This window comes from Olea europaea, unplaced genomic scaffold (assembly GCF_002742605.1).
Source record: "Olea europaea var. sylvestris unplaced genomic scaffold, O_europaea_v1 scaffold2019, whole genome shotgun sequence".
In the NCBI taxonomy this organism is placed as follows: Eukaryota; Viridiplantae; Streptophyta; class Magnoliopsida; order Lamiales; family Oleaceae; genus Olea; species Olea europaea.
In genome coordinates, this window is record NW_019238082.1 from 45,853 (window position 1) to 59,735 (window position 13,883).

The window sequence follows — 13,883 nt, forward strand, 5'->3', positions numbered from 1 at the left end:
GCACCAAAGATGAAATTTCATTTCTAGGGAAAAAAAATAGGTATGAAACAAGGTTAAATTGGAAGGTGGAATTCTAATTTCATTTTCCATGAAATTCCACCTCTAATCAAACACATCCTTACATCAGTTACAAAATGTGGTTAGGATTATAATTTTGAAAGTTAATATTTTTAAAGATAATTAAAATTGTAATTAGTATTTATTTTTATATTTTTTTTAAATTTCATTACCATCACACAGTAAAGTGTGAATTAGTTTTTGGTACTGGGGTATATACGAATTTTTTCCGGGTAAGTTTCAGAGTGATAGTAGGCCCATTTGTTACGATCCAACCCATTTTAAGTACACCGACACTCCATAAAAAGTGAAAATTACAAAGAGAAGGCAAGAGGGGTTGCACAAAAGGAAAAAGCGCAGAACAAAAATACCTAACCCTTCCTGCCATTGCCAGCTAATGGAATCATAACACGACGAAGCTAAAAGAAAAAGAAAGAAAGATTCATATCCACTCACCCCACCCCCCAACCACTTTAAAATCTCTCGTGGGGTTGGTATCTGTGTGCCTGGCTCTGTCATGCGAAACAGATACATGCATGTTGGTAGGACCATCACATTTCAACTTCTTCAATTTTACAACACACAACTCAGTCCCTACCTACTATCCCTTCATTTTGAATCCTCTTTCTTTCGAATAACTTTCGGAAAATGCTGTCAACTAGAAGAAAACTAGCAGAGTGTAACACTCTCAAGAACTTTAGAAACAAAACTAGAAGCCCTGCCAAACCGGTTATAATACTTTCTGCAGTCTGATATATGCTGTATAGAGGAAGTTAAACAAAGGATCAAAAGTAAGCATCCGCGTTAGAAGGGAAACTTTGAGGAGGATTCATCGTCTTAGAATTTTGGAGAAAAAAAGTCTTGTGACAGTAACATCACGATGGAAACAAGGGATGCCCTAATCAATATAGAGATCGGTTCAAACTATTTTGAACTTACGAGTTTGAGAAGCACATAAAAGGCAATGGAGGAATCTGATAAAATGCAACGGAGACATGTAATTAAAACAAACCAAGCTCAAGCACACTCAATCTTCTATAACCTGGATCAGGGTCAAGCTCAAAAGAAAATTTTCCATTCATGGAAGAATGACTAATAAAACCTTCCATGGAATTTGATCACCGAAATAAAACAACACAAATAATACCCGAATTCTCAGCAACCAAAAACACACGCTAGATAACCAAGCTCCACCCTCCATAGAGACAAATACCATCAATGAAGGGGATGTGCAAACCAAAAAAGAATCTAATTGACCAACATACAACTAGAAGGCCAGCTTCTAATCATTCTCAAATTTCTATCATATACTCCTAAATACTCGACTACTCTGTACAAATCCCAATCCCATCAAAACAATTACCATATACAGTCAACAACAAACTGTTTACAGTATGATATTATACAGAACCATTTATGCGAGTCTCTACGGACTCGACGTAGAAGCTTCTTGTCTAGGTTCTCTCAGGTACCCAAGAAGTGCTTCAGCCTGCCAAAAACACAACCATACAACATCAATACAATTCTTCCCATGAAAACAGCATCGGGTCAAGAAAATTGTAGCTTTCATTTCATGGTACCCAAAACTACAAGCAAAATATAGTAAGATAACCCCACCACTGAAAGCAACGCTGCAGCAACTATTCCTTTATGGCGTGTATTCATAATTTAATGAATGGTTAATAAACAGCCATCTCAAGATCTCACCATGAATAACTATGATATAATCAAAATTATTAATTCTTGGTGTTTAAGTTCAGCATTCAAATTCTTATCATCAATAATTCAACAAGCTCCATACAACTAGCCAGACTTTCTATTCCTCTTATTCAATAATAAATCAAAAATATTAAAACATAGTTAATCATCTTAATTCGCTTGAACAGTGATTAGATCTGCCTACAGAAATCAAAAGCATAGCTAAAATTGTGATCCCTGTTAATGAACATATTCGCGAATAACTTGGGCACTAGAATTGTGCATCAGAATTGGCACTATAACAAACTCCATTCAATATGGCATTCACCTTTAAACATATAAATCCAAGAGAAAGCTCTTAAACATATTCTTTTGGCAAAATAAGCACATAAATTATCCCTAATTTGAGAAAGAGCTCTTAAAATGCAATATTTACTGTAAAAATAGCAAACTGTTGAAATAATTAAGGTTGCAAAACTCACCTTATGCTTAGCTTTTGCTGTACCAGTCTGTGACAGGGCAACAAGTGGTGGGATGCCTCCCTCCCTAACGAGCAATCCCCTGTTCCGAACATTTTCTCTACACAACTGCAACAAAGTCAAGACTGCAAATTCCTTCCCCTTAACGCTTCCATCCTCGATTGCCTCGACCAGTGCCGCAACACCACCTTCCTCTATAATTGCCTCCTGTCCCATCTCAATGGCAGCCAAACTACTCAACACCACCATCGCCTTGTCGGCCAAACCAGTCCCCTGCTCTCCCACAAGCCCCACCAACGGCCTCACAGCCCCGGCATTCACTGTCCTCTCCTTATTCAATTTCACCGAGCATAACTTATACAGCGTTGTTAAAGCATCTTTTTTCCCTCTACTCGACCCATTAATGAGCAGTGCCACTAATGGAGGTATTGCACCGCAAGCACCAATTGACAATTTATTCTCTTCGATCAAAGCCAAGCTTAACAAAGCGCATGCTGCGTTCTGTTTGGAAGTCTCTGTGCCTGTTTTTAACACGTAAATTAAGGATTTTACTGCACCTGCATCTGTGATCACACTTTTGTTGCTTTCAAGAAGTGAGAGGTTGAGTAAAGCCGTGACTGCATGTTCCTGAGTCATCGGATCCGAACACCGGAGAAGCGGGATCAAAGCGGGAACTGCACCGGATTCTCCAATCAAGGCCCGATTATCAGCTCGATTTTTTGCCAATAGTCTCAATTTAGCAGCTGCTGACCTTTTAATTGCAACTGAGGACGACTGCAACCCGTCCACACAGAGCTTTACAGTAGGCTGAAGGTCTTCAGGAGAAATGATTTCAATAATCTCCGTGGAAAATGTCTCTCTCTGCAAAAAGCCCAAACATGGTTCGGGCTCCGGGTCTTGCGTCGGACTTTGATTCGGGCCAGGATGGGGGAGGCTAGCTAGGCGCTGGAGCTCTCCAGATATGTCACTGGAGCACGCGGAGAAGTCACTGAAAGCTTGGGAAATGTCCAAAAACTCGTCGATTTCGGAAGAAGACGAAGCTTTCGAATCAACCGGCGATTTATTGGCGAGCTCCCCGAGGCGAAGGTCTATGACCGAGTCGGTTAGGTTTTCAGAAACGTTGGACGATTTCTCGTAGATGGCACCAGACAGATCAGTTTGGAAGTGCTTTGAACGTATAGTACGCATGGAACGGCCCATCGAACGGCTGATGCTGGCGGAAGACGGCGGCGGAGTGTAGTAATAAGTCCGCGTTCGAGGAAAGTGAGTAGTAATGTTGGGATTGGAGTGTGAATGAGAGCGTGAATCTTCTAGAGAAACCATAGTTGGAACCCCCACAACAAATTTGAATTCTCAGTGAAATTTAGAAGCTTTTCAAGAAATTTTCATGGCTTGTTAATCAGGGTTTTAAGCAAGTGAAGGACTTTTATAGAAGAGAAGATGGATTTTAACAGAACCATTTTTGGGTCGAATTGAGTGGATATGGTCGATCAATTTGGTTTTACTTTTGGCGTGACGCACTAAATGGACCCCTTAAGCTATCACAGTGTTGAGTCGGCGATGTCTATGCGACGTCGTTGCTTCACTGAGTCTGGAAATGCGATGGAAAAGAAAAATGGAAGGAGAGAAATCAATTTCCCGTATTTGGTTTAAACGAAAAGAGCAATACTATTTATAATTAACGATTATGACGGGAACTTATTTTTTGAAGTATTATCTTATCAAAATGTTATTGCCGCACACTTCTTTTCACAATCCTCTAACAAAATGTAGAGCCCACGATTACTTTAATTACGAGCTCAATCCCTGAATGTGAGAGGATTTTCAACAACATTATATCTATAAATCTTATTATTTGAGACAACAAAATTATAGAAAATTATTATCTCAAATAATAAGATACTGTATAAAATTATACTCAAAAAGGGAAACTGATTATGGCATACTACGCAAATTAATTATTAATTCTAAATTAGTTGAAAAGTGATTAAAAGCAAGGTTTTTTTTTTTTTTTTTTTTTTCATTTAATAGCTGTAATGAAAAGACACTTTTTAAAGATGCTTGTAGAAAATGTCTACTACATACAAAGATGTCAACGAGTACACTACAAAAGATTTTCGCCTCAACGCCCAAATGCATATTGCTTATTGGAACACAATATATATACAAAATATATCCTTATCCTTATTAATTTTATTTACTAATAAAAGGTTCAATTAAAATTAAACATTTGTTTGAATTCCATCGTAAGCCCGGTCTGTTTCTCTTTAAATTAATTTTTTTTAAAATTTTTAATATTCATTTTTAATCATAAATTCGCTAAAAAAAAAATATTCTGCATATTAACTCAAACTTTTTTCTACCACTTTTAATCATACATTTTCCCAAAAGTTACTATTCAAAATATCATTTTTCTTCCAATTTCTCTTCATGATGACCATTTAATATTATAATGTGATAGAAATAAATTGTAGATAATAGATGTAAATCCAACGAAATATATGATTAAAATCAATTTTTTTTTTTTAACTTCCAAATTATAAGGACCGCTATTTGACAAATTTATAAGTCATTTATAAATGATCAAATTATATTTTAACTTTATATTTCAATAGACACAATAGTACTATTCACTTATTCACATTCAATTTCATTTATTTACAAATTAAATTGTTTATACATCATTTCCAGATGAAGGCTAGATGATATGCTAAACATTGATGATATGACACATCAATAAAATGGACAAATATACTGTGTGTGTGTCAATGTGAATTAAATTTGTTATCTATTAATTGATTGATGTATAATATCGTAAGTGTGCTTAGTAGATCAACTTTGTTTTAAAAAAATATATATAAAAAATAAGTAAACTCTAAATTGTGCTTTAATTAAAATATACTTTCTACGATAATGTGTTTGTTCGAGTTTTGACAACTATACACTTTATCACTGTATCGAAGCATTAAAAAATAAAAATCATGTTTAATTAAAAGAGATTGCGTGAAAAGTTCGAACACTCAGATTCCAAATTGTCCTATAGAACAAGTCGAAATTGAGGATGGCTCCATTTCATGGTTTTTGTAGTAACTAGTTCAGTTTTGATTGTTCTTTTTTAGGTTTACATTTTTGTCCTAAGCCTTTATATTTTTTTGTAGTACGTTGATTTCAAATAAATAATTCCTGCTATTTAAATATTGCCAATAGACAGATATGATATTTTGAATTGAAAATAATAAAAAGAAAAAGAAACTTTCTTCCCCAAAAATCACACATAATAATAATAATAATAATAATAATAATAATAAGAAGTAGGAGAAAGTTGACAAGGAACTTGAAAAGGAAAACCACAAATGATGGGCGTAGGGCGTGAGGGTTGAGGGGGTGCAATGCATTGAATAATGCTATGTTGTCCCACTGAAATTACAACTTTTGGCATTAAGCCCTTGTTTGACACTTTTTAAAATTTTAATATATTTTTTCTCTTTTTTTTTAATTATGCATTCTTTAATAAAATAATATTATACGTAAATAAAAAAATTTCCTTCTTTTTTACTACACATTTCTTCCAAAAAATACTATTTCATATTACATTTTCCAAAATTTCTATTTATTGTCACGCTATTATTTCTTCACTTGAACTAACTCTTAATTATGCTAAACTTCTTCAATCTTTCATTATTGTGACACTTATACCCCGCCCCCCCCCAACTCGCGTTCTCTTGTATAATATTCCTTTAATTACTATATCTACTCTTTGATGATAGCTTCTATCCAAATATTATGAGGATAGCAAATGGATGGCAGGTTCAATCCATGAGTAGCTTGGGCTCATTTTGAGATAAGTAATGAATCGAGCTAAACATAATTTCTTTTCCATGAGCCAGCTTGTGTGCAAGTTCGTTTCATTTTGATTGTTATTTTTTTATTTTTTTATTAATTTATTTAAAAAAAGAACAGGATCATGATCTATGGAGGGCTCAGGTCTCTCCAAGAAATCAGGCATAATTCGTGAATATGAACCGACTAATCGAGCCACTCGACTCATTGCCATCCCTAAAATATTCTGTTTATGCTTTGAAATGATAGGAAAATATTTCATTGCACTTTTATAGTATTTGGTAATTTTTTACTTATTTAAAATTATAACGAACAAATAATTATTTTTACATCCTTCAATGGAATTTTTGTATATATATGGGGGGGGGGGGGGGGGGGAGAAGATGGTTTTCACTGTTACCGACTGATTGCGGAGCTAAAATAAAAGTCTCCAAATTGCCCCCTTTTGGAGATTGAGGACCCACTGACTATTCAAACAATAAAAAAACCCCCATTTTGAACCCTTTTTTTTTTTTTTTTTTTTTTGCTGAATAAAATATATTTTTCTATATTCTCAACAAAGTAATGTGAAATGATAAATATACCTCGCTCTTTAATTAAAATAAAAATAAACAATTAAGTTCAACAATAGTCTTATTTTAAAAAAAAAATGCAAACGAGTTTCAAATAAATAATTAAAAAAATTAAATAGATTTATAAGTTAATTTTTTTATTTTATTTAAAAAATTAATAAATAATTGTTCACTTTTTATTTCTTTGATTTTTTAATACTGTCGATATATGAGGTAGTTTTTATCTTTTATTTAATTTTCCATGAATTTATTGTAATTAGTATATATATTGTATATATGAAAACCAAATGAATGACCACAATACCAATTATATTATGATCAGCAATTATAAATAGTTATTCGATAAAAAGAGAAGCTTGGGTCAGTAACATCAATGACTTCTTCATTGTTCATTAACAATCAAAGAACTATTGGTAATAGTTGATAATATAATTTTTTCTTTTTATTTTATTAAAATAGGAATGTATATTTATCATTTAACAAGGCTTTATTGAGAATATAGAAAAAAATATTGTATTCCGCAAAGAAAATATCAGATAGGATGAATTTTCCTCCAAAATGAAAGGATACGATCACAACATACCCAAATGATAAAGATGTTTTTGTGTCTATTACTCTTTTTCCAATGATATTAATGATGAATTGTCCACTAAAAGCCAAATCATTACAAAACATAGAAGTGGTCTAAAATAAATTAATTAAAACGCGAAGTTTCCCATCAAATTTCTCATAATAATTCGATAAGATAGAGCTGTCCAGTTAGGCCATCAAACCAATTGATTTGAATTCCAAAATGAACCAAGTGGCATTCCTCTTCTCATTGATTTTCACGAATTTACTCGTTTTACACACGTGGTCCCATACCGACACTACCCAACACCAAAAATATATATACCGAATCTAGTCTCTTCCAAAAGAAAGAGTAAACTATTTTAAGTCAACAAATGAGTAATGCTAATATACAAAACGATGCCCCTTAATATTAATTTTATTCAATTTTTCTTTTCAAATGTGATATATATTTTCTATCACGAATCGCTTGCAAAATCTTCTACAAAGAGCGACGCGTCTCTCACAATCAAATTGAAACTTAATCTATCCTATTTCGTCGGTGAACTTCAAAATAAAGTTAACTGTTCACTTGTATTTGGCTTGCACCGACTACAGGTCAATGCTGAATAGTCGAATTTTGAATTTTCTAATTCTCATTATATTATGAATCAAGACAACACGTCCAACAAAATTAAAAGAGCGACTCTCATTGAAATGCTGAAAACAATAAGATATTATTAGACTATAAAATTGTTGCGTATGCATTAAGATACAAAATTAATAAAATCATGCTTTTCGATGCTAAACATGAACAAAAAAAATTTATTGACTTAATAAAGTGATCTTGTAAGTATCCACGTTTAGTGTCCTTAGGATAATTTTGATGTAATGATAGTAATAATTACCATCTGGAAAGTATCACATCTGTGCAATTTTGAAACTTCAAATATGAACTGTTAAACTTTTGACAATACTATAGTCTGAAGTCACGTTTTTAATGTAAAAAGTTATGCTTAGACCTTAGACAAATTCTAATTTTATGACACATTAACAAAATTAATCACCATTAACCATAATTACTTTTGCACTAAAAAAGTAGGATTATCATTCTTTATGGTACTTTTCAGAGTTCGATTTAAGAGTTTCATGATGTTAATTAGTGGAACCCAATGTCAATAAGTTGCACGATTATCAAGATTACCCATTTAAATTACAATAAAACTTTACTTTTTCTCTTATGCCCTTGTTTGAACCCAATTTTTGGGAAGAATGAATTTTTGAATAATATATTGATAGAAAATGTGTGGTTAAAAAATAAGGATAAATTTTAAATTTGCTTGTAATATTATTTTATTGAAGAATGTGTAGTTGAAATGATGTCAAAATACTGTTGAAAAATGTATTTTTCCAAAAGAATGAGGCTCAAACAAGGATAATTTGACAACATTGAATCCAACTTAATGTAATTTTAAAACGTTAAAATTAATGGATGAATTTGTGACCATTTAATCCAGTCTAAATGAATTTTCTAGTGGTACGATGTCAATGTATCAATTATTGTCACATCACCCACTAAATATGCACTAATAATCATAATCTTGTATCTATGTTGTCTAGTAAACCATCTCTAGATTAAGCTCACGATCGACAAAACTTTTTAAAACTCAATTCCTAAATTTATTTTTAACCATACATTTATGAAATATATAACTTTCATTAATTTTTCAATCATACATTTATCAAAAATTACTAAAAATTATTTTTTAGTCAGATCAAACAGGGGCCATAATTCCCAACTGTGCCTAATCTGAGCAATACAAATTCTTAATCGACTCAAAAAAGTTCTCAGTTTCATGGCCAACCAATTAGTTTGAATTTATTTTTGTAAAATTTTCTTATGCATGATTGAGATCGTCTTTAAATTTGAATAGTAAAAATGTTTATACACACTACATATGTTCTTTATTTTGACTTTTCATTTTGTCTTTTTCGAGAAATATTTATTAACTTTTCCTTATATATATTGTGATTATTGTAATTTTACTCTTGATATATTTCATTAGATAGTGGCTTGTTTGTGTAGTCAGATCTAAAGCGATCACTCACTCAGTCAAAATGTTGAGTTAGCAGGTCATTGATCCATGCTTAGTAAAAATGAAGCTGTCATAAGTAAAAAAATAAGAATAATTTGTTACACCACATTTTTGAATATAAGAATTGTCAAGGGTACAATTTGAACTTTACAAATAATGCAATTTATATTGTTTTTCCTTTCTTTTTTTCGTACTTGTCACCTTGAGTGACTCAAGTTCGTGACTCCTTGTCACCTCTATTATCAAATTTTTACCTTGAAGAATATTGATTCATTGAATCGGTTCGATTTCTTTGAGAACATGTGGTATGGTTGATCGGTTTTATTGAGACGCGGTCCATTAATGTGAACCAGAGCGAACCATTTTCCATTTAGGGTTTAATATATGTGCACTTGCGAATACCAATATATGAATACGATCATTGTTCGGTTAAACTTTTCAAATTCTTAGATATTATTGATTCTTAAAATTCTATTTTAATTTTTAAATAATCAACTTTGTTAAGAAAAATAGTTCAAATGCTGTGTAACATATTGTAGCGTTAACATTCATGTTCTTACATTATTACTATTATAATATGCAACGGTTTCTTAGATTATAAGTACACGATGCAATTGCGAATAATGCAGTAATATGCAAATCTTACGTAAAGTTGAAGCCTTGAATTATTAAAAAAGAAATATAGTTCCATATAGAAATTAAGAAGAGTAAGATCGACTAATTATATTGCTCAATTTAATTAATCTCATTCTCATTTTAGGGCTTCCTTTATTGACAATGGCAAAGTTTGGTTTCATCATACCATTAAAGGATTTGAGATTTGTGGTTGACAAAAAATTTAAAGCTTCCCGAATGTGTATATTTATTTTTCTTGCAAATGTTGCTTGCGCCAATGGGATAGGATGACTATTCGATAATGACACTTATAGAGTTGATCATTACCTAATTGTATTAAAGAACATTGTGCAATAGGAGGATAAACAATATTCTAAGTTCTTTAATTCTATTCATTAATTTTATATATTATTCGACTAAAAATGCATACCAAACGTTCAGAAGTTTACAAGTCGCGTTTAGCATTTTCATAAAAGTAGTGTTATTGTCAACAAAAATAAATCATCTCATTCATTGAGGCATTATGTGGACGGCATTCAAATTTTTTGTGAGAAATTCATGCTCGTGATATTTTGAATTTTGACATGATTGTTAAATTTAAATTTATTTTAAGTATTTTTTTATTTTTTTTATTATTATTATTATTTTTTTATCTATAAACATATCTAGATATATTACTTTTTCTACCTATAAATGAAAAGTACTTATTTTTAGAATAAGCGAAGTTTCAATCGTTGATCATGCAATTTAATTCTAAGTAATTATTCGAGCCCTCAAAAAATGCACTTGTATGAAACTTGCATAAATTATGCAATTCAATACTAATTTTGTTACTATATCTATGTCTATTTTACTAATAAAAGTCTCAATTCTGGAATTTTATCCTTTCCAACTGTTGGGAATCTACTTATACATGCACAGCGGAATTTAAAATAATTTTCGATTCCTACCAAGAATCGCCTTTGTGTTTAGATAGAAATTGTGATAAGATTGTACCTTTTCCAGATCTGCAATCCTTTTGCTTTCTTTTCGTTCCACAACTTTGATTCGCCATCACAATTGTCCAATTGTTCAGCCTCCAACGGTGATCCACACAGAGAATATGATTGCAGCCTCTAGGGTTTTCTCTTGTGCCAGCAAGAATAATGAAAACCTCATGGACCTCAAACCCTAGTTATGTATTTATATAAACCCAAACAAGCTCGACCCGGTCCGGTCCAATAATTAATTAATCCAATTAATTAAACCCGGTCCGTGAATTAATTAATCCAATTAATTAATTCGAAAATATAAATAACAAATCCAATTAATTAATTTATCCAACGATTGTTAAATTAACCAATTGGCAATTTGCAATCTTCCAATTCTTTTTTGTGTGTGACCCATTAGGTTCCCGACCACGATGCCTAACGACGTGAAATATTATTTTGATCTAATCAAAATTGATAAATTAAAACACCCTTTTAATTTATCGTCAATTCACATTCGCCGTCCTTGATTGACATCTAGCAATGTGTCAGGGCAATACATGTGACGGGAAATGTCACGTGGTATGACAAAATCAAATTCGTTCGTTTACCGTGAAACTATAATCCCTTCGTCAATATGATCCGATCAATTACGAGATATGGAGTTGTGTCAATCTCGATCATCGATCATATCTTTCACTCCACTATTAAGTCAATATAAATTGAAAACTCCTTTTCGACTTATGAGTACACCTTGGCCAAGGATTTCATCATTGACTTAATTGAATGAAACGCAGATCATAATCTCCTACTATCTAAGAGTGACGAATCCTTTATTGATCAATCACAACCTTCATACGATTCTTGACATACCCGAACGATGTCGTATTAGCGGCCCTTTTCAGAGCAACATCCAACACCGTCAAAGTATGACTGTCCTCATATAAGGTACTATGACGACCTCAAGTCAAATGACCAATTCCACTACCGAACGTTAGAGATTAACCACTGACACTCAGATAGTTATCCATGTGAAATCTCTCGACGGGTCTTCAATATTTTGTTCTATAACAAAAACATCCACGTGTTCATTTAAGTGTCACCACACTTTAGCTTGTGAGATCAGTTACTTACTTCACAAGTAAGAAATACCACACGTGATGGTCTATCCGTAATAACGATATCCGTATCTCGTTATTACTTACGACCACGGATGATTTAAGATTCAATCAGATGTAATTTGTATCTCACAATCACAACTCCTTGTGATTAACAAATTACAAATATTTGAATCTACAGACTTTATTATTTATTTAATTGTCTATTAATTAAATAATAGATCTGCCATTTAATTGCATTAATTATATATAAAAGTATTTATGTCCAAAGTTGATTGGACCTAGGGCATAATACTTACACCAACTTCCTTTCGTTTTCTATTTATTGTAAGATGAGGATAAAAGCTTTTTTTTTTTTAATTAAATTTTATTTATTAACTAAAGATAATGATAAGATCCTCCACTAAAGACTCACCACAGTTGATGAAATACAAATGATCAACGTACAACAACTATTATTTTAAGAAAATGCTCACAATTTCAAATATTTTTAGTACATTTACAAACTAGAATAATTTAATTTCTCATATTTTATTTGTTACATTAGAGTATTGCGTCACATAATCAATTTCGAGTGCCCTCAAAAGCATCTTTATTTCATTTATGAACTCTAATAATTGAGTTTCCATATTTTAATAATTGCGGGAAAAAATTGAGTTACAAAACTATTTTATATCAAAGTGTGTATATATATATATATATATATATATTTTTTTTTACTTAATAAGTTTATGAATATTACTGATTTTTCACTACTTTCGATTATATATACTAATATTGCATAAAATTTTCAAAAACACAACAACAAATACTAGTTACAATGTGTTCTAACTGGTTTATCAAAAACTATCAAACACGAATTTTGCTAGTTGTACAACCGGGATTGATAACTCGATTGACAACCACACACATGATAATGAAGCCTACGATGAATAAAATTATAGGCTTCATTTCCATGTGTGTGGTTGTCAATTTCGATTGTACATATATCACGGCCCATAAAATCGTAGGCCTCATTTTCATGTGCGTGGTTGTCAAATGAAGCCTACGATGAATAAAATTATAGGCCTTATTCCTATGTGTGTGATTGTCAATCCCGATTGTATATATATCACGGCTCATAAAATCGTAGGCTTTATTTCCATGTGTGTGGTTGTCAATCCCGATTGTATATATATTACGGCCCATCAAACACAGAGAAACCATTATTGAGTTGACAACAATTCCATAAATTCCCCTGAATGGAGCGTGCTTGAAGAAAAGCCCAAAATCTTTCCAATTCTGTGAAGTTGGGCTCTGAACTTATCTTAAAAGAAACTGGGCCTAACCTTAGAATTTTGTAACATAGAATCCAAAGCCCAAAATAGAAATTAAACTCAGCCTAATACAAAAGAACTGGGGAAAAATTCATATATACCGTACTTTAAGAATGCACTTTCATTATTGACAAACTTGAGGATTTGTTTCAAAAATCAGGTCATAAATAAATTGTGATGATTTTTAAATAATATATTCATTCTATTTATATTATGTTTATTTTAACTTAATTAAAAAAAACTGAAATGGATAATTTATTAATTTGGTTTAAGTCTTTATCATTTCCTAAATGAAAGGATCTCAACTCGAACTAGATGAATTTTTCAGAATAATAATTTCATCTGGTCAAAATTCCATCACAATCTTCGTCTCTATATGCTAATTTTCTTGTTTGGAGTTACAATTTAGTGAACCTACATTATATTTCGATGCCCCTCAATTCTACATATTAACAGTAGTTATAATCTACAAAGTTCTGATTTTGTTCATGGAATTATCAGTTGAAGTATTGTGTATTATTTCCAAACTTTGGCTTCTTAGATGTAGACAATAGAAAAATTGCTCTTCTAAACGT

At 31.8% G+C, this 13,883-nt stretch overlaps 1 protein-coding gene across 1 annotated transcript; it reads right to left on the reverse strand.

Annotated features, from left to right (window-relative positions):
* Window positions 1-1,053: 1,053 nt before the first annotated feature.
* LOC111379673 (U-box domain-containing protein 4) lies at window positions 1,054-3,816 on the reverse strand. Its single transcript, XM_023003096.1, has 2 exons — window positions 2,238-3,816; window positions 1,054-1,546 (listed from the first exon to the last, which is right to left on the reverse strand). Exons 1-2 carry the CDS (start codon window positions 3,555-3,557, stop codon window positions 1,484-1,486), a joined length of 1,383 nt encoding a protein of 460 aa, XP_022858864.1. The 5' UTR covers window positions 3,558-3,816; the 3' UTR covers window positions 1,054-1,483.
* Between the last annotated feature and the right edge of the window lie 10,067 nt (window positions 3,817-13,883).